At 41.9% G+C, this 22,181-nt stretch overlaps 1 protein-coding gene across 1 annotated transcript in view; it reads right to left on the minus strand.

The window, feature by feature from the left end:
- The window catches only part of MRPS35 (mitochondrial ribosomal protein S35), a 54,105-nt gene extending 39,312 nt beyond the window's left edge, over nt 1–14,793 (minus strand). Inside the window, exons 1-5 of the mRNA XM_077825348.1 lie at nt 14,629–14,793; nt 12,285–12,337; nt 8,106–8,273; nt 7,523–7,583; nt 5,646–5,785 (exon numbers count right to left, since the gene is read on the minus strand). Coding sequence (XP_077681474.1) covers nt 5,646–5,785; nt 7,523–7,583; nt 8,106–8,273; nt 12,285–12,337; nt 14,629–14,782 — 576 coding nt within the window. The 5' untranslated portion in view covers nt 14,783–14,793. The remainder of the gene's footprint in view (nt 1–5,645; nt 5,786–7,522; nt 7,584–8,105; nt 8,274–12,284; nt 12,338–14,628) is intronic.
- Between the last annotated feature and the right edge of the window lie 7,388 nt (nt 14,794–22,181).

The raw sequence follows: 22,181 nt of genomic DNA on the forward strand, positions 1-22,181 counted from the left end.
TGTAGGGGACAAACTTGGTTCAAGCGATCATGAGCTAATTCAGTTCAAACTAAATGGAAGAATAAACAAAAATAGATCTGTGACTAGGGTTTTTGATTTCAAAAGGGCTAACTTAAAAAAATTAAGGAAATTAGTTAGGGAAGTGGATTGGACTGAAGAACTTGTGGATCTAAAGGCAGAGGAGGCCTGGAATTACTTCAAGTCAAAGTTGCAGAAACTAACAGAAGCCTGCATCCCAAGAAAGGGGAAAAAATTCACAGGCAGGAGTTGTAATCCAAGCTGGATGAGCAAGCATCTCAGAGAGGTGATTAACAGAAAGCCTACAAAGAAAAGAAGTGGGACCGCTAAACACTGTGGATGGAGGGGGGGTTAAGGATCATCTAGGCATGGCCCAATATCTAAATAAAATACTTTGCCTCCTTTGCAGCACTCCTTTAATGAGGAGCTTAGGGATAATGGCAGGATGACAAATGGGAATGAGGATATGGACGTAGATATTACCACATCCGAAGTAGAAGCCAAACTCGAACATCTTAATGGGACTAAATCGGAGAGCCCAGATAATCTTCATCCGAGAATATTAGAGGAACTAGCACATGAAATTGCAAGCCCATTAGCAAGAATTTTTAATGAATCTGTAAACTCAGGGGTTGTACCGTATGATTGGAGAATTGCTAACATAGTTCCTATTTTTAAGAAAGGGAAAAAAAGTGATCCGGGTAATTATAGGCCTGTTAGTTTGACATCTGTAGTATGCAAGGTCTTGGAAAAATTTTTGAAGGAGAAAGTAGTTAAGGACATTGAGTCAATGGTAATTGGGACAAAATATAACATGGTTTTACAAAAGATAGATTGTGCCAAACCAACCTGATCTCCTTCTTTGAGAAGGTAACAGATTTTTTTTAGACAAAGGAAACACAGTGGATCTAATTTACCTCAGTTTCAGTAAGTCATTTGATACGGTTCCACATGGGAAATTAGTTAAATTGGAAAAGATGGGGATCAATATGAAAACTGAAAGGTGGATAAGGAACAGGTTAAAAGGGAGACTACAACGGGTCATACTGAAAGGTGAACTGTCAGGCTGGAGGGAGGTTACTCGTGGAGTGCCTCAGGGATTGGTTTTGGGACCAATCTTATTTGATCTTTTTATATTACTGACCTTGGCACAAAAAGTGGGTGCGCGCTAAGAAAGTTTGACGATGACACAAAGCTGGGAGGTATTGCAAATACAGAGAAGGACCAGGATATCATACAGGAAGATCTAGATGACCTTTAAACTGTAGCAATAGTAATAGGATGAAATTTAATAGTGAGAAGTGTAAGGTCATGCATTTAGGGATGAATAACAAGAATTTTTGTTATAATCTGGGGACTCATCAGTTGGAAGTAATAGAGGAGGAGAAGGACCTCGGAGTATTGGTTGATCACAGGATGACTAAGAGCCGCCAATGCGATATGGCTGCGAAAAAAGCTAATGTGGTCTTGGGATGCATCAGGCGAGGCATTTCTGGTAGAGATAAGGAGGTGTTAGTACCATTATACAAGGCACTGGCGAGACCTCATCTGGAATACTGTGTGCAGTTCTGGTCTCCCATGTTTGAGAAGGATGAATTCAAACTGGAACAGGTACAGAGAAGGGCTACTAGGATGATCCGAGGAATGGAAAACCTTTCTTATGAAAGGAGACTCAAAGATCTTTGGCTTGTTTAGCCTAACCAAAAGAAGGCTGAGGGGAGATATGATTGCTCTCTATACATATATCAGAGGGATAAATACCAGGGAAGGAGAGGAATTATTTAAGCTCAGTACCAATGAGGACACAAGAACAAATGGATATAAACTGGCCATCAGGAAGTTTAGTCTTGAAATTAGACAAAGGTTTCTAACCATTAGAAGAGTGAAGTTCTGGAACAGCCTTCCAAGGGGAGCAGTGGGGGCAAGAGACATATCTGGCTTCAAGACTAAGCTTGATAGGTTTATGGAGGGGATGGTATGATGGGATAGCCTAATATTGGCAATTAATTGATCTTTGACTATTAGCGGTAAATATGCCCAATGGCCTGTGATGGGATGTTAGATGGGGTGGGATCTGAGTTACTACAGAGAATTCTTTCCTGGGTGTCTGGCTGGTGAGTCTTACTCACATGCTCAGGGTTTAGCTGATTCCTTCCTGATCTCAAATATGGCAATTTTCCTCCAGGGCAGATTGGTAGAGGCCCTGGGCATTTTCTGCCTTCCTCTGCAGTGTGGGGCACAGGTCACTTGCTGGAGGATTCTCTGCACCCTGAAGTCTTTAAACCACAATTTGATGACTTCAATAGCTCAGAAGTAGGTTAGGGGTTTGTTACAGGAGTGGGTGGGTGAGATTCTGTGGCCTGTGTTGTGCAGGAGGTCAGACTAGACAATTATAATGGTCCCTTCTGACCTTAAAGTCTATGACTCTATGTCTATGACTAACACTCTAGCCTTTCAAGGCAGAACTAATGGTAGTCAGATACAACATCTCAATTTAAGTTTCTCGTAAAAAACAACAACAAAAAACAAGCTTTCTTCTTGCCTCATTTCCTGTTCATCACCACAGGGATCAAGAGATCCCCCTCATCCTTACAACCACTCCCAGGCCTCCACCTCTCTTTCACCCAAGAGCTACACTCAAATTTCTCAGCCACCATGTAGCAGCACTCCAAAGTAAGTAGTCACCAGAGTCAGATGCCCAAGTACCAGTCTGCCAGGCAAGCTGCAAAAGCCATCTAACAAACAATGTAATCCCACACACGGAGGGAGAAGACCGAAGAACGGGACAACACTTCTACAGGTACTTCCTTACACCCATTAAAGCCCACACATCTCTCATTCAGAGAGAATTCAAGCCAATCCTCATCACCCCGACCACAGGAAATGGAGATACCCTGGTTGAGGTAGCCAGGGTCTAATGCCCTTACTACCACTTTCCCGACCCCAATCTCCTCAACCCCAAACCCAAAAAGTACAGACAAGCCTTTTAGATTTCAAAACCAAATATACCCCTTCCCATGCATATCAAAGACCTGCCACCCTGAGGGAAGTTAATTTATACTAGAGGCACTGGTCTCAACTCTCCTTAGTTAAGATTGAGTTCCATTTTCCACAACCTCCTTGTTATGAAAAACAGCGTATCCTTCCCAACATTACAGCACTTACACTTTGATTACAGAATGAATGATCAAGTCTGTTAGTTTATAGTTTAAAAATAGGGTAATTCAAGATATTTAGCATCCCTCTCTGTCTTTTCTTTGTCCAAAATGATCTTAGAGGAATAAGACATCCATATGGTTAAACTTATCTGAAATCTTATCTTGCCCACAGCTACAACCAAGGTTGTTAATAATTGTATCTAATATTTTTGTAATTATAATAGGCCACAGATAGGGTTGTAACCACCCGTCACCACTGTTCCTGTATTGATAATTTGCATACGACAATTCTACTCGTTGTAAAGAGTCAGTCATATGAGGGGGACTGGACCCATGTCAAGAGTTCTCACTGGTCAATTACTTAGCCCACCTGTCGCTGCTCTTTAAAAGTTTCTATTTCCACATACTAGCTTGGGCATCAGTGCTACTGAGCTCCACTGCATGCTGAGATGGCACTGCCAGATAGGCAGGGCAACCCTTAAAGCAAGAAGACACTGGGATTGGGTTCTCCCTGTTCTCCTCTCCCCCACTGCCTCACATACCACCTATCTGATTAACTCAGCCCTCTACACAAGTAGGTCAAATTAACGCAAATTAAGAGCCAAATTCACCAGTACCCTCAGCTGTCTCCTTTGCACAGCTTTGGTGTATTGGAATCTGCCCTCAAACTAAAGTTTTAAAAATTATTTAATGTCAATACTACATCACAAAGTAGTGTTCCCTGTGTTTCTTGTTTAGTGTTCATGTATGACATTTTCAATTATAAAGACTCCAATACATAAAATTAAGTTATGCTTACAAGTAGATTTCAGTAACTTAAGGCGGGAAAAACAAACAACAATGTTTTAATTACCCCAAAACCATTACAAACCCAGGAAATTGAAAGTTAACCGTTATACTTCAGAAATCCAAAGATATTAGTGTAAGAAATGCATACTTAAGGCATCCAATAAAAACTTAACTCTCCCTTGCACTGGCAACACAAGGGGGAAAACACGAAAAAGTCTAATACATCTTTAAAAATCAATTTAATCTGATCTGGGACAACAAACACTGAAATGCCTTAATCATATGGTTATTACAGGATGTCACTACAAGGTAGTGCTAAGGTTATATGCATGCCTTAACTGTGCATCTCTACCTTCCATACGAAAAAGATCGAAAAAAGTGTTATCTTAGTTACCTTAGTGTTAATTCAGTTACCTTAGTTTGTAATGCTTGATTTTTGGGATGATAATTACAACACCTCTGAAATATTTTTAATCCCAGCCCCACCCCATTATTCACAACCTTAATTCCATTTTAATGTAGTTATAGGTCCTGGAATATTAACAAAGTCATAACTATATTAGGACCACTGAGATAATGGAATAGTTTTTTAAACATTACTTTTACCCAAAATAAAATAGAAGAGGAAAAAGTAACACGATTTCTGCCACCTTGGCCCCAAGCAGTATTACACTGTTTTCACATCCCTAGGACAGGATACCTGCTTTCCATGGCTTAATTCATAAAACGTAAGAGTTTTGTTTCTGTGAACTGCTGGATATCAAACACCCAGACAGGTGAATTAAAGCGCTCTGATAATGACTCACTTTGCCCTTTCTGTTCTAGCTGAGTAAGCTATCACCCAAATGCTCTAGTCCTCCAAGGAGTCCTCCACCAAAGCCAGGTATGACTTTATATTCTGCCATTTCTGGGGTAAATATCAAGCAGAATTAAAATTATTTCATCACAGGCCTGCTGTTTTACTATAACTCCTTTCCCCTTTGGAAGTCACCTTGAAGACAAAGAATAAAATACCTGAAATGACTACACGCCCAGGACTACATTTCTGTTTTTGGGAACAGTTCCAATCCAAGCTTTTGTTACTATCACATTCTAGCAAATTAATAATGAGCATCACGAGTCAGAGCACATTAACCTGATGACATTAGATTAGAAAGCATGAGAGTTTAATTAGAAAGCTGTTAAACAGATCCCTGTGGCCACAACACAAGTTAACTCATTATAATAAAGTTTCTCATTATAATAAAAGTCTTACAGTTATAGCAAACAAATGAAAAAAAAGCAAAAGCAATAATGGGTCCTAGAAGAGATCAGGCCCACAAAATGCCAGCCATTGGTCAGAGATTACTTAATTAAGTTATTCCTTGGGGAAAGGAATCTAAGATTTTGGCTTTATCAAGCTTGATGGCATTTCTGTTTCCAAAATAAATTCATGTGGCTGGTAACTGTATCTGTCTCTGCCTTACAGAAAGTTTGAATGGACAGAAAGCATGTCACTTTGGCTTTACTTTAAACTGCTCCTCACTTATATCTGATACAGGTCATACTAATATGAATGAGTTTCCACATGTTGCTCTATATTTAAAGTAATCTACTGTCTTTCATTTGAGTCTCAATTGCAACACTTCTTGAAAGAGCTTGAAAAATGCCTTTTTTTGTTTACTAAAATATAATACTTACTCTTAAAGTCACCACTCTTGCTTTGGGATTACGAACAGATGGCCCTGCTGAAACATAATCTACTGTCTCAATTTCAATAGGAAAATGCTGCTCACATTTCTCATCACTGTCCAATACAGTTGGCCACTCAGTGCAGAAATCTGAGGGATAAAAAAGTTAAGTTTTTAAAAAATTGTTGCTTATCTGTATTTATAGTTCTAAAGATTTTTTTTGTATATTTATAGGGAAGCCATATTCCCTTACATAATGAAAACACAAAGCTGTTATTGGTTTACAAGCACCACCACAATATTTCTTTACTTTTGAAATTAGCGCATCAGCTTCATGCTGGAAGAACCCTTTCCAGATATCCAGAAGAAAAGATGGGCTTTGCAGCATACTCTGAAGGCTAACAGCAGAGCTGGGTAGGAAACTATTTTTCCATCTCACAAATATTTGAGAATTTTATCATATTTATATATCTTATATTTCAGAAGTCTTTCCCCCTCCCAACTCATATCAGGAAGAAGAAAAGTCAAAATTCTCAAAACATTTGAAAACCAAAAAAAGCAATTTTTTTCTCCCTTTTCAGTCAACTTTTTTTTTTTTTTGGGGGGGGGGGGGGAGATTTGTCAAACTTGATCCTGTTTTGAGATTGGTTTTGGCACATGGACATTTTTCTAAAAAATTCCTGACCAGCTCTAGTTAACAGATCATCTGCGTCTGGGCAGACGGTGAAAAACAAAATTTCAAAATAGAAGACCCCTGAATTTCAAAGTAGAGAATTCCTCACAGAGAACATACTGCCAGTGGATCCCTCTCTTCTATATGGAGGGGCTATTTAGGGATCTATACATTAAAAACAAGATTTTGAATTCCACCTGGAAACTTACTGGCACACAGTAGAGATTCTACACCACCAGTAGAACGTGCCCTGGCGACTGCTACGTTCTTCATTAGCTTTAATTTCCAAACCATTTCAAGTTGTAGAACCAAGCGGAACACATTACAGTAATTACTTTTGAGAGGACATTGGCATGGGTAACTATGACAAGATCTTCACTGGAAGAAGATAGGTTGCACTCCTCAAAAGATACATATAAAAAACACTCTTGGCCTCAGTCACTACCTGGGCATCCAAGAGCAATCAAATATCTAATACAACTAGATTGTATCTGCTGCACAAACTCAGCTGGAGAATTTATACGATCTTTCTCAACTCTTCCAGCTGCTTTCCTCAGGCAATATACTGGTATAGCTAAAATGCTGCAGTTAAAGAAGTACAACCCCAGGGTGGATGCAATTACACAAGTATAAATGTATAGCAGTTTAGCTTCCTCTTCTGAATGGGGCAGAAGCACCTTTATACTGATATAACTACATCCACATTGGGGGTTGTACCATAAAACCTATATCAGTTTTTAAAAAGTGCAGTCCTAACCAACAGTTTTACCGGTACAAAACACTGTGCATAAACCAGGCCATCGTTTTCTCTGGACTGAGTCATATCCAAGCCCCATACTCATCAAGACATCAGGTTTTCCATTTCCCTATACTAGCTAAGCCTAACAGAAGAGCAATGCAATCTATCCAGCACGTTGAATACATCACAACCCAGAGTCACACATTAAGTCTCCCAGTGGCCTCTTTTCTGGGGGAAAAAACATAACTCCCTCAGAGTTGAGGAAACATGAATATATAGGGTTATGTGATTGATGTGGAATCATATTTCAATGGGACAAAAGAAAAATGGTACTGGACAATACTGAGAAAGAAGTCTGACAAGCAGCAAGCTTTGTATGTGGGTCTTCTTATCCTGCCACACAGGTGTAATTAAATTACTTAAAGTGTCTTAAGAATGCCAAGGAAACTGTTTTAAAGAAAAGGCAAAAACTCACCTTTAAGAGCTGCACAGTGTTTCTTAATTGCTGGGGGAGTCAGATGCAAAAAGTTAGGGATCTGAAATAAAATATTTGATTATTTTTCAGTAACCTAGTTTGCTTATAAACAAATAAACTGCTGTGTGAACTTAAAATTGAAGGCACTCTCTTGAGCAGACAATAACTTGCTCAACGAACAAAGTCTTATTCTACTTCTGTTACTACTTTCACTACTTATTCTCTTTAGACCAAGTGTGTGATACGAGATTTAAATGAGAGGATTAAATAAGTAAGTGTCTCCTCTCACCTCTGACCCAGCACAAGTCTCATTAACAAGTTATGAGAGCAAGTCACCAAGATCAGACTCTGTATGCATGACAGTTTAAGGGATCACAGTAAACTGATAGTAAAGCTGAACTGATTCTCTTCATTCGCTACTTGGGTACACAGTTGTATTATGTTAAATATATTGTGTGATAAATATATCAAGTATGAAGTGCTATCTGGAGAAAATATTTTGATCAAGCCATACTGCAAATCACTGGTCTTTGAGAGTTGAAATAAAACTAAGTTATATAAAGACTATAGTGATGCACCCTACCTTTATAAGCTCCAAATTGCCTCCTTTCGGTGGAGGTACTCCTCTCTTCACAGGATAGCCCATTCGGATGGGAAGAGGCACTGAAGAAGGATTAAATGCTGCTGCAGTTGGATAAACATTGCTCCAGTCCTGATCAACAGCCATCTTTTCAGTTCTAGGAGCTCCAGGCTAAAAAAAATTAGAAGTGACACAACATTGGTGGGGGTCAGTTATTTTGAGAGATAAACCCGTAACAGTCAAAGTGAATGGTGTTCTCAGGAATAATTGACTGGCTGGCGATAGTGGATCTTCTAAAGGCCGGTAACTTCAAGGAATGCCTTTTGCTAAGCTCATTACTGAGTTTTAAGAAAAGATACTTTTGTATTAAGTGTTTAATAAATTCCTTTTCAATTGTAGAACATTTATTCTATCATATAAACATCTTATTTTAACCAAACAACTACATTCACTATGTTCTAGAAAAAACTATGTTTACACCAAGGAAGTCTCTCTCTTTATCCTGAGGTACTGTATGTGTGTGCGCACGCATCTCTCAAATCTGCAAATGTAAAAAGTGACAATGAGGCAAACCCACATTTTAGACCACTATTCTATATCACATTTCTTATTTCATTCTGGGAAAAGTTCAAAGGGGACATGCAAAGGAATTTGAGAGAGAAAGAGAGAGACTTCTGCCCTTTGTGGTTTCTTTATGATGCATAAAGAAAGGGTCCCCCCTCCCCCCCCGGTATTCTAGAAGTATCAGGAAAGTTAAGTCTGGTCTTCCATGGTTTTGTTATAAGTTCACAGAGATGACCAAGTAATGTTTAATGTGAGCTCTTAGGGACGGATTATGAAAGGTATTTAGATGCCTAAAGGTGCAAATCGGCACCAAGTGGGATTTTTCAGAGTGCTAAATTTCAATAAAACAAACAAAACAGGAGTTAAAAATTATGGTATTTTGAAAATTTAACTGAAGTTCACTTGATTTAAAAAAATAAATAAATAAAAAAAACCCCGAACACACCTTTTTTAGCTCGTAATATGCCCAAGGTGGCTTGGTTTAACATTAATTAGGTATTATTTGTACTGCAGTAGTGTCTTAAAAGTCCCAATCATGAATCAGGACCCCATTGTGTCAGGTACTGTACAAACAACGAAAAGACCATCCCTGCCTCAAAGAGCTTACTATTTTACTGGAAAGATTAAACATGTGGATACAAACAGAATGAGAAGCATGGGATAACAATGAGAATACTGACCACCATAAAACCCAGAGGTCGCAGCTGTCTCAACCTCATGACAGAGAAGAGTTTTAGAAGATTTGAAGGCCAACAATGAAGTGGCTTTGCAAATGTTTCCAGGGAGCTCTTTTCATGCATGAAGAGGAGCTTGGAAGAAAGCATGAAGGTACTTGTTTCAAAAATTTAAGTAGAAGTGGATGATGTAAGCCGGCATCATTGGCAGAGCAGATACGGAACTCTACATCTCAACAGCGTCAGAAGTGATAGGTAGAGCAGGAAAAAAGCCCATGAAAAGCCTTAAAAGTGAAGACCAAAAAAATTACGTTTGATGCAGTACAGAATGGAAGCAAGCAAAGGACACAAAGGGGGTGATCTGGTAAATCAAGAAAATGATCTTTGCAGCAGTATTCTGAATGGATTATTGAGGCACTGGTCACGATTCCACAGCTAAGGCTGAGTTTCTTTGTTTTGTATGAAAAATACAATGTATTCTCCCTGATCTTAATGGCCTTACTCTTTAAGCAAAGAATGAATTATCTGTTAGTTTAGGGATTTTTAAAAGTAATTAAAAACTGGATCATGAAACACAAGCAGGGTCAATGTGACAGAGATAACCTATGCCAGCACCACAGGAATCTACAGATAGTTTTCATTCTACAACGCTGTTGGGTGTAATGATTCAGTGGAATGAGGGAGACTGGACAAGTGTCAAACATTCTCATTGGTAGATTACTTGGCACAACTGTCACTGTTCTTTAAAGGTTCAATGGCTGCAATGTAGCTTGGGTTTCAGTGCTTGAAAGGCCCCCATGCCACTGATGCTTCATCTCCACTGCGCACAGAGAGCACTGACGAGAAAGCCAAGATAGGGAACTTTTAAAGCACAGCCACACTGGGCCTCAGACTGAGCTCTATACCACCACTGCACATACCACGTATCTTACTAACAACACCCTTTAAACCAATAAGTCAATTGCAAATTAAGAGCCAGATTCACCAGTGTGTGACCGCTTTGCACTGCTCTGCTATTACAAAGCAGCTGTAGACTCAGCTTAACTGGCTGCTGCGCTCTGGCTGCTTTTGTGTGGCACTGAATCTGCCCTTAAAAGTGTGTGTGTGTACGTACATAAAATCTTACAAGTGAATATCTAAATAAATAAATAAATAATAAAATCAGAAATAATGCATTCCCTTTGGATTTCCTGTTGAGTCACCATGTATTTAAAAAAAACCACAGGAGATTCCCAGACAAAAAAGCCCACTCAGACAGAGTGAAAGTTGAGAGCATGCATCAGCAGTTTAGTGTCAAAACCATAATAGTTGATGTAATTATCCTGAAATCAAGTATTGCAAATGCAGAAAACTGTGCAGATCGCCTTCCTGTCAACATAACATAGTGTGGACCCCACAGTAAGTAGATGTAAGCTATGTTGACTTGAGTTACCCTAGTAACGTAACTGAACTTGTGTAGCTTAGACAGACTTTCCCCCAAAGCGCAGACCTGCCCTCAGTGTCTAAAGATCAACTCTTACCTTACAACGGTCCATGATGCCAGCCTCCATTGCCCGCTTGTTAAATTATCAAAGCAAGCACCTATAATTTTTCTCTCATGCTGCCTTTCATGCTTGGGAGGAACTCTCCATAAGCCAGGATGAATAAAAATGAGTGTGTGTGAGAGATATGTAAATAAATAAATCAGATTTTTAAATACAGGTTTATTTTTTTAAATCAGCTTATTTAAAATTACATTTGAAATTATAACAACCTATTTTAAGGCCTAAGTTTATTATGAGGCAGTATATGTTTTCTGCCCAAGCCTTAAAGAAAGTTAAACCACTGTACTGGTGGAGATCATGGACTAAACTGTAACCAAGAGTTAGCTGAAATGTTTTACGCCAGTTTTTGACAAAAGTAGCCTCTCTTGCAGATGCAAAGAAAATATTTTATTCCTTTTAGTTTATTCAACTAGTTCTGTTCAATTACTAGTTCATTCAAAGTTAAGAAACCAACTGGGAGTTCAAAATGTTGGAAAACTTGTCTTCCTCTTCCAATCTATGCATAAAAACTAAGTGTGTATGGGTGAGGTCCTCTAGTTCTAAAATTCTGAAGGAAAATGGTGACAAAAAACAATCATTCAATTCACATGTTGTTTAATAAAGCAGTAGTTTTAAATGCAAAAATCATGTTTTGATAAACTTTTCTTATGTATCCTGCATATTTCAGGTAGTTTTATTTAACTAAAAACAATTTTAAAATGCTGTTTTATGCAATTTTGGTTGATTTTTCAAAAAAAAAAGCTCAACACAAATCATAAGTAAACCATTCATCTAGTGAGTAAAAGTTAAAATTCTGAATAAATGTAAGTTATATGACTACTTAAATAAGCGTGTATTGATATGACATATCCTCCTCATTAACAAAAAAACCACCAAATTTAGTTGCAAGGCTATATTTCGTTCCAAGTCAACATGTTTTAATGATTACCAACCAATGAGAATCCATCTTTCTTTAGGAAAAGAACTAAGTAGTACAGATGCAAAACAAGACTAAAAAACCAACAGTTTAAATCCCAGTTTCCTGTTTGCTGATTAAAATGGTGATTAAAGCTGGTAATCTAAGTCACTGATTTAAATCAAGCCACCCTGCCCTAACATACGCAAAGCCATTTCATTTTTCTCCATCAAATCCCTCCTTAAAAACTCTTTGCCACGAGGCCTACAAAAACCTTGACAACAGGTAGGTTGCTGGTGTGCTGAAACCGCTGCCTATCATGCTGACCAATAGCATCTCATCATTTCTTTGTATTCCCATGACTGTCTGGATCCATCTGTTGTCTTATGGTTGGATTGTAAGCTTCTTGGGACAGGGAGGGTTGAAGGACAAATTACTAAAATATACAGTAAAAACTCTTCAAAGTCTTGCAGATAAGGTAGTTGCAAACATTTTTATTTCTTACCACTCTTCTATTTCTTGCAATTTGTGACGTCCTGCTTCTTCTTGATGCTGCAACTACAAGATAAAACAGTATCTTCAGTAAGACTTCAGCAGCACTGCTAAAAACTTGCACATTCAACAATTTTAACTTTGCCTCATCATTCCGTGGCATCTCAAGACAACAGTAAAACTAAATGGGAAATTCAACCTGCAGAATTAATTATTATAGTTAGATAAAAAACAGTGATGAGAACTGGCTTTCAGATCAGGGCTATTTAAAAAAAAAAAATCACACACACACGGTGGGAAGGAAGCTATCTGTGGAAAAGGCCATCAGTTTCTGCGGAATTGAAGCTCTCCTTTAAAAGAGTTAAATTTCTAGCCTTTATGCAGAGCCCATGCATTTGCAGAGATAACCTTTCAAATTAATATAGTGCTGTCTTCCAGAGTCTGAGCACAGCTCTAGTGCTTTTGCTGTTGAGGAAAGCTATGAGCAATATAGTAAAATGAACAAGACACTTGAGTTTCATCTCTGGGTTGGCAATTGTGAAACTCTGAAGAATTAGAGAGACAAGATGGGTGAGGTAATATCTTTCACTTGACCAGCTTCTGCTAGTGAGAGACGAGCTTACACAGGTCTCTTCCTCAGGTCTGGTGTAAGCTCATCTCTCTCATGAACAGCAGCTGCTCAAGTAAGAGATATTACCTCACCCACCTTGCATATCTAACATCCTGAGATTACCATAGCTACAACAACACTGTGTACCACAATCTAAAGAATATCAGTTTTACACAAATACACCCTCTCCCACAACACAGTAATGGGGACTGGCAAGGTAAGTGGGGAAGGATAGTGGAGTTTTCACTTTGAGCTGCCAGAATGAGGAAGGAGTTTCAAGCTTATCAGACACCTACCATCTAGGGCAGTGGTTCTAACCTGGGATGTGAGACAGGACAGATTTTTTTAGAAGGTAAATCATCAAAAACACAAATTAAGCACAGGCACATAAGTACAACTACTTTGTTTAATCAAACCTATGTATTTATTAACATTACACATTTTTTTAATGATTACTGTAATATACAAACAAAAAATATATCTAGATTTAAAGAACTGACCTACTTCAACGATTTTTGCGAGAACATATTTTGATTTTTGATAAGGGTATGAGAGCATATTTTGAGAACCAAATGGGTGCAGGCTGCAGTAAAGGTTAAGAACCACTGATCTAGAGGATGACTTCTCAACAGGGAACTGACCTTGGACCTCACTTGCTAACTTCCTCCCCAGCCCAACCATAGTTCATATTGGTACATTTTCAGAGTCTTGTCCGACCATTTAAATTTAAAAAATGGCAAAAAGGAATACCAACCTCATGTTCCTAAACTCATATTTCAAGAATACAATTTTTATGAGCAAAAATCAATATAACAAATAAAATCATACACTACTAGTAATTTAGCAGGTCTTTAAGCACTCTAAATATGTTAGGACAAATTCAGCTCTGGTGTATCACCAGTTCCACTGAAATCAATAAATTTCTATCCACTCATGGTGAAACTGAATTAGATCTTGTGACCTGCATCAATCCTTGTAATATGTATCCGATAAACTAGTCTTCTGTCCTGCCCACTAAGACCCTGTTCTCCCAATAACAGATATTTACATACACAGAAGCTAAGACATAAAAAGTTTGATTCATGAGTAGGAAGTCTGACCTTATTAACCGGTACATCCTGACGACAATTTATGCAGCAATAGTAACAAAATATATGGCACGCTCACAACCAAAGTCGTCAACATCAGACCAACGATAAAGGTAGAAGATATGACTACTATAACAAAATCTACTTCAATAGCTTTGGACAAATTGCAAAAAGATCTTCTTAAGGTTTTTTATTGCTATAGTATTTGAGCACCTGCCAGGTAACATCAACAGCAAATGTTGAAAAACTGAGGTTGATTTGTCTCAACCACGTAGAAGTATATTGTGAACAACTTGCCAATTCTATTTACGGATAAAAAGCTACGTTAGGATGGCGTTCAGGCTGAGAACATGTACAGGTATACTTATACAGCAGCATTAGCGGGATGGTTACCCCCCCAAAGCAAGCGTTGTGGACCCAGGGAATTCAGAGATCAAACTACACCTCAAAGAAAGTCAAATGCATGAACGTAGCTTACGCACAAACTTAGCTTTATTGTAGTTTATTGTACTTATGCCTCTTTTTGCATTTATTTTTCCTTTTCAAAGAACAAAACAAACACCCCAGCAGACAATGGCGGGGAATATCCGCAGACACCATAATCAGAAGCCCGACAATGGAACCGCTGGGGCCCTGCCCGGGCTGGGGGCGGGTCTCACCTTCTCTCTGGCTGGGCCCCGCGCTCCCCACCCCCAGGGCGGTGGAATAAGCCGCTGCCCTGAGCAGCGAGCCGGGCCCGGCGGCCAGCCCCACGCAAAGCCGGGGCAGCATTGGGCGGGCGCACGAGCAGAGGCAGCCCCTGGCGGCCGCCATGCTACTTTGCGGCTCGCACACGCGCACTTCAGACGGCCGACGGGAGCCGCTGTAGGCCAAATCGATTAGGCGAAGCGTGAGGTGCCCCGCGGGCGCTCGGTCCGGGCTGGGGGGCGGGGCTTCTCGCGGGCGCCCGCCCACCGGCCCGTGTGGCAGGCAGAGCTCGCGCCGCTTCTTCCTTGAGCGGCCGGGGAGGTTGCAAAGGCGTCCGGTAAAGGGTGCGGCTGCCTCATGCGAGGGAAATTGCATGTGGGTGTTTTGAGAGAGAGAGAGAGAGGGAGGGAGGGAGGACTGATGAATTCCCAGCAGCAACAATGAATATTTAATAATAACCCCTGTAGAGCAGAAACCAAACAAATGGTAACTGGTAGCAAAGGGTTATTTTAAAAGGAGGATGAAAAGAAAGGGAGGAAGAGGAGCAAAGCGGTGCTCAGTAAGTGGCAAGCTGCTGCTCTTTCCACACACCATTAAAGACATGTAGCTGCACCCCACTGTTGCCAGTCTTCATGCTCTTATCACGACTCTTGCGATATTTGTTTTTCTTAAAACCCCAACTCCTGGATTCATGTGATTGTGGGAGAACATCTGCTTTTTTGGTGGGGGAGGGGTGTTGAAGTAACTCTTTAGGTGTCACAGTTGTGTGAGAAAGCTTGAAAACATAGCCCAAGAGTACTTAAAGAGGTTCACAATCCAGATGACAAATAAAAAGCACCCCAAATGTATTACTTCAAAAACTCATGTTTTGGGGGGGTCTTGAACTAGGTACGTCACTAGGTGCACAAGGAATGTAAGGCTTGGCTGTCAGCTGCCTACATGCTATGGCTCTAATTACATTTGTGTTCATCTATACTCTTACAGATAGTCCCACATATGTAATACATGCGATTGGCTTTAAAATCATGAGGTTTTTTTAAAACTAAATTTCACATTCTTTGCTTGCCTTTTGGTTTCTGGGTCTTATGTTGGGTCATGTGTTCAAGCTTTTCTCCACAATTATAAAAACTATATACTTGGGGGGGGGGGTGTTCTCACATATTTTCATAACTCAGAAATCTGGAGCTTGAGAACACCAATGACTATGAGAGTTAGCAATATTGCAGATATCAAGGAACAGGCACTGTGAAGTCATTGGTTCACCACAACTAGCTAACTGGGCTCATTTGAAGGCACAGTTTTCTGAGGTCTCTGGTTGTGATGTCAGGGCATGAGCTCTGTGACAGCACTAGCTACTATTTCTAGCTCACTAAGCTAATCTCAAGGCACAGGTGGTTACTGAAATTATTGGTTTAGTAGCTCAGTTCCTGAAGCTAGTGTCATATTAAAGACTCGCTGAGCAAAAGACTTCATAGAAACCATGGGGCACAGGTGTGCATAAGGGTTACAGGGATCCCCTGCTCCAGGATCTACATATTAGTTTGCCAAAAAAATATCATGTAAAAAAGCCTTTGTGACACGGGTCATCATAGGGTAGGTCTACACTGTGAAATTAGGTCGAATTTATAGAAGTCGGTTTTATAGAAAGCGGTTTTATACAGTCGATAGTGTGTACAAATGCTCTAAGTGCATGTAGTTGGCGGAGTGTGTCCACAGTACCGAGGCAACCGTCGACTTCCGGAGCGTTGCACTGTGGGTGGCTATCCCACAGTTCCCGCAGTCTCCGCCGCCCATTTGAATTCTGGGTAGAAATTCCAGTGCCTGATGGGGCTAAAACATTGTCGCGGGTGGTTCTGGGTACATATCATCAGGCCCCCCTTCCCTCCCTCTCTCCGTGAAAGCAAGGGCAGACAATCGTTTTGTGCCTTTTTTCTTGGGTTACCTATGCAGACGCCATACCACGGCAAGCATGGAGCCCGCTCAGCTAACCATCACCGTATGTCTCCTGGGTGCTGGCTGACGCAGTACTGCATTGCTACACAGCAACAATTTATTGCCTTTTGGCAGCAGACAGTGCAGTATGACTGGTGGCCGTCGTCGACGTAGTCCTGGGTGCTCTTTTAACGACCTCGATGAGGTCGGGGCGCCTGGGCAAACATGGGAGTGATTCAGCCAAGTCATTTCCCTTTTAATCTGCAGCCAGCAGAAAACGATGGCCAGCAGTCATACTGCATCGTCTTCTGCCAAGCACCCAGGAGATGATGATGGCTAGCGGTCATACTGCACAGTCTGCTGCCAGCAAGATGTATAAAGACAGATGAAGTGGATCAAAACAAGAAATAGACCAGATTTGTTTTGTATTCATTTTCTCCTCCCTCCCTCCGTGAAATCAACAGCCTGCTAAAACCAGTTTTGAGTTCTGTCCTTGAGGTTTTGAGTTCTGTCCTTGAGGAGGCCATTCTGTTTCTTGCAAAGCCACCCCCCTTGTTGATTTTAATTCCCTGTAAGCCAACCCTGTAAGCCATGTCGTCAGTTGCCCCTCCCTCCATCAGAGCAACGGCAGACAATCGTTCCGCATCTTTTTTCTGTGCAGACGCCACACCACGGCAAGCATGGAGCCCGCTCAGATCACTTTGGCAATTAGGAGCACATTAAACACCACACGCATTATCCAGCAGTATATGCAGCACCAGAACCTGGTAAAGCGAAACCGGGCGAGTAGGTGACGTCAGCACGGTGACGAGAGTGATGAGGACATGGACACAGATGTCTCTCAAAGCATGGACCCTGGCAATGTGGGCATCATGGTGCTAATGGGGCAGGTTCATGTGGTGGAACACCGACTCTGGCTCGGGAAACAAGCACAGGCTGGTGGGACTGCATAGTGTTGCAGGTCTGGGACGATTCCCAGTGGCTGCGAAACTTTCACATGTGTAAAGGCACTTTCATGGAAATTTGTGATTTGCTTTCCCCTGCCTTGAGGTGCAAGAATACCAAGATGAGAGCAGCCCTCACAGTTGAGAAGCGAGTGGCAATAGCCCTGTGGAAGCTTGCAATGCCAGACAGCTACCGGTCAGCCGGGAATCAATTTGGAGTGGGCAAATCTATTGTGGGGGCTGCTGTCATGCAAGTAGCCAACGCAATCAAAGATCTGCTGATATCAAGGGTAGTGATCCTGGGAAATGTGCAGGTCATAGTGGATGGCTTTGCTGCAATGAGATTCCCTAACTGTGGTGGGACCAAAGATGGAACCCATATCCCTATCTTGGCACCAGAGCACCAAGTCGGCGAGTACATAAATCGCAAGGGGTACTTTTCAATAGTGCTGCAAGCACTGGTGGATCACAAGGGATGTTTCACCAACATCAACGTGGGATGGCCGGGAAAAGTACATGACGCTCGCATCTTCAGGAACTCTGGTCTGTTTCAAAAGCTGCAAGAAGGGACTTTATTCCCAGACCAGAAAATAACCATTGGGGATGTTGAAATGCCTATAGTTATCCTTGGGGACCCAGCCTACCCCTTAATGTCATGGCTTATGAAGCCCTACACAGGCAGCCTGGACAGTAGTCAGGAGCTGTTCAGCTACAGGCTAAGCAAGTGCAGAATGGTGGTAGAATGTGCATTTGGAAGTTTAAAAGTGCGCTGGTGCAGTTTACTGACTCAGTTAGACCTCAGTGAAACCAATATTCCCACTGTTATTACTGCTTGCTGTGCGCTCCACAATATCTGTGAGAGTAAGGGGGAGATGTTTATGGCAGGGTGGGAGGTTGAGGCAAATCGCCTGGCTGCTGGTTATGCGCAGCCAGACACCAGAGCAGTTAGAAGAGCACAGGAGGGTGCGGTGTGCATCAGAGAAGCTTTGAAAACCAGTTTCATGACTGGCCAGGCTATGGTGTGAAAGTTCTGTTTTTTCTCCTTGATGAAATTCCCCGCCCCTTGGTTCACTCTACTTCCCTGTAAGCTAACCACCCTCCCCTCCTCCCTTCGATCACCTCTTGCAGAGGCAAGAAAGTCATTGTTGCTTCACATTCATGCATTCTTTATTAATTCATCACACAAATAGGGGGATAACTACCAAGGTAGCCCAGGAGGGGTGGTGGAGGAGAGAAGCACCAGGAGGGGTGGTGGAGGAGGGAAGAACAAGGCCACACAGCACTTTAAAAGTTTAAAACTTTAAAACTTATTCAGTGCTGGCCTTCTGTTGCTTGGGCAATCCTCTGGAGTGGAGTGGCTGGGTGGCCGGAGGCCCCCCCCCACTGCGTTCTTGGGCATCTGGGTGAGGAGGCTATGGAACTTGGGGGGAGGGCGGTTGGTTACGCAGGGGCTGTAGCGGCGGTCTGTGCTCCAGATGCCTTTCGTGCAGCTCAACCATACGCTGGAGCATATTAGTTTGATCCTCCAGCAGCCTCAGCACTGATTCCTGCCTCCTCTCATCATGCTGCCACCACCTTTCAGCTTCAGCCCTCTCTTCAGCCCGCCACTTACTCTCTTCAGCCCGCTACCTCTCCTCCCGGTCATTTTGTGCTTTCCTGCATTCTGACATTGTCTGCCTCCATGCATTCGTCTGTGCTCTGTCAGTGTGGGAGGACAGCATGAACTCATCGCAAGTGTGTTTTTTTCACCTTCTAATCTTCACTAGCCTCTGGGAAGGAGAAGATCCTGTGATCCTTGAAACACATGCAGCTGGTGGAGAAAAAAAAAAGGGACAGTGGTATTTAAAAAGACACATTTTATAGAACAATGGGTACACTCTTTCATGGTAAACTTTGCTGTTAACATTACATACATAGCACATGTGCTTTTGTTCCAAGGTCGCATTTTGCCTCCCCCCCACCACGTGGCTAACAGCGGGGAACATTTCTGTTCAGCCACAGGCAAACAACCCAGCAGGAACGGGCACCTCTGAATGTCCCCTTAAGAAAAGCACCCTATTTCAACCAGGTGACCATGAATGATATCACTCTCCTGAGGATAACACAGAGAGATAAAGAACAGATGTTGTTTGAATGCCAGTAAACATACACTGCAATGCTTTGTTCTACAATGATTCCTGAGTACGTGCTACTGGCCTGGAGTGGTAAAGTGTCCTACCATGGTGGACGGAATAAGGCTGCCCTCCCCAGAAACCTTTTGCAAAGGCTTTGGGAGTACATCCAGGAGAGCCGCGAATGCCAGGGCAAATTAATCATTAAACATGCTTGCTTTTAAACCATGTATAGTATTTTAAAAGGTACACTCACCAGAGGTCCCTTCTCCACCTGGTGGGTCCGGGAGGCAGCCTTGGGTGGGTTCGGGGGGTACTGGCTCCAGGTCCAGAGTGAGAAAGAGTTCCTGGCTGTCGGGAAAACCGGTTTCTCCACTTGCTTGCTGTGAGCTATATACAACCTCATCATCATCATCTTCCTCGTCCCCAAAACCTGATTCCGTGTTGCCTCCATCTCCATTGAAGGAGTCCAACAACATGGCTGGGGTAGTGGTGGCTGAACACCCTAAAATGGCATGCAGCTCATCATAGAAGCAGCATGTTTCGGGCTCTGACCCGGAGCGGCCGTTCGCCTCTCTGGTTTTCTGGTAGGCTTGCCTCAGCCCCTTAAGTTTCATGCGGCACTGCTTCGGGTCCCTGTTATGGCCTCTGGGAGATTTTGACAAATGTTTTGGCATTTCGAAAACTGGAACGCAGTTCTGATAGCACAGATTCCCCTCCGCATACAGCGATCAGATCTCGTACCTCCCGTTCGGTCCATGCTGGAGCTCTTTTGCGATTCTGGGACTCCATCATGGTCACCTCTGCTGTTGCGCTCTGCATGGTCACCTCTGCTGATGAGCTCTGCATGGTCACCTGCAGCTTACCATGCTGGCCAAACAGGAAATTGAAATTCAAAAGTTCGTGGGCCTTTTCCTGTCTACCTGGCCAGTGCATCTGAGTTGAGAGTGCTGTCCAGAGCGGTCATAATGGAGCCCTCTGGGATAGCTCCCGGAGGCCAATACTGTCTAATTGTGTCCACAGTACCCCAAATTTGACCCAGCAAGGCTGATTTCAGCGCTAATCCCCTTGCCGGGGGTGGAGTAAGGAAATCGATTTTAAGAGCTCTTTAAGTCGAAAAAAGGGCTTCGTCGTGTGGATGGGTGCAGGGTTAAATTGATTTAATTCGACCTCAACTAGACACAACAACCAAAATGAGACCTAGACACAACAACCAAAATGAGACCAAAGTATTACGTTCCAGAGGAGACTAGACTGTTATGTGCCACAGGCAGGGACTCGGAGGGATCAAAGTGCACCAGTCCTCGAGGCCCCCATAGTGGCAAGGAAATGATAAGTGAGATTTCTCAGATGATCCTGGCAAATGGCCCACACTCACAGACGCTGCAGAGTAAGGTGAACCCTTCCCCCCAACGTCACTGCTAATGTGATCTGGGGGGAAATTCCTTCCTGAACCCACATATGATGATCAGTTAGACCCTGAGCATGTAAGCAAGAACCAGCCAGCCAAACACCTGAGAGAGAGAATACTCGGAACACCTCAGAGTCCTCACCCACCCCTCCCTGTGTCCCATGTCCAGCCGTGGCCATCCCTGAGCTTTAGAAGGAGATAAAAAACAGTCCCAGAATTCTTTGTGGAGAAAGATCCCTTCCTGACCGCTGCCAGTGGCTGGCTGAAACCCTAAAGCATGAACTTTAGAAATGTAAGACATAAACTGGTAGTAAGCCCCAGCTTTCTCTTAAAACTCCCGACTCTTCACTGGAACCCAAGAAGGATGTGCACATGATTAGATGCAAGAAGTCTGGAAATTGTAATGGAGAATAGATTATTAATTATGTGAAACACCTCGGAGAGTTGGGTCATCATAACTCTAATAAGTAGAAAGAGTTGTGCTGTCCCTAAAGAAATCAAAAGGTACCAAAACAAAAAAATAACCCTGAATATATTATTTACTGCTAATCAGAAAATTGTAGGCTAAGGATGAAATTTACACCTGTTAGAAGGCAGGTGTTCAAAACAGAACTAAAGTTTCACCCTAAATTGATCAGAGCCACATGGGACAACAAAGAGGAGGATGGCTGGGTGTTTTTCAACATGTTTCTATCAAAGAGTCCCATAAAGTGTCCATTTTTTCCTACTGAAAATCTTCATCATATTTCAGCCAGCTCTATTTCTCATTGTTTGAAAACCCATTCATTCTGCAGGTCTCAGAGAAACCCTGGGCAGAAATCTCTTTGCTTGTTACAGAAGATGTGAGCAACAAATAGAGACTGGTAAGTATTTTCCTTTTATCTTTAATATCTTTGTTTTCTTCTGCTCTACATTTTTAATGCTTAGATTCAGTTTGTGATACTTACATATGAACATCAGTTGCATTTGTCATTTTCATAGCATTTCTTCTAATCTTCCATGAAAGTAGATCCCTCTCTACATTAAGGCTTCCACTTCTGTTTCACCCCCCACCTCCAAGGTTAATAATAAATTCCAAAATCTAGACTTCATGGCTAGTACTTTCTTTACATCATCAGACAAAAAAG

This window comes from Eretmochelys imbricata, chromosome 1 (assembly GCF_965152235.1).
Source record: "Eretmochelys imbricata isolate rEreImb1 chromosome 1, rEreImb1.hap1, whole genome shotgun sequence".
Taxonomy (NCBI): domain Eukaryota; kingdom Metazoa; phylum Chordata; order Testudines; family Cheloniidae; genus Eretmochelys; species Eretmochelys imbricata.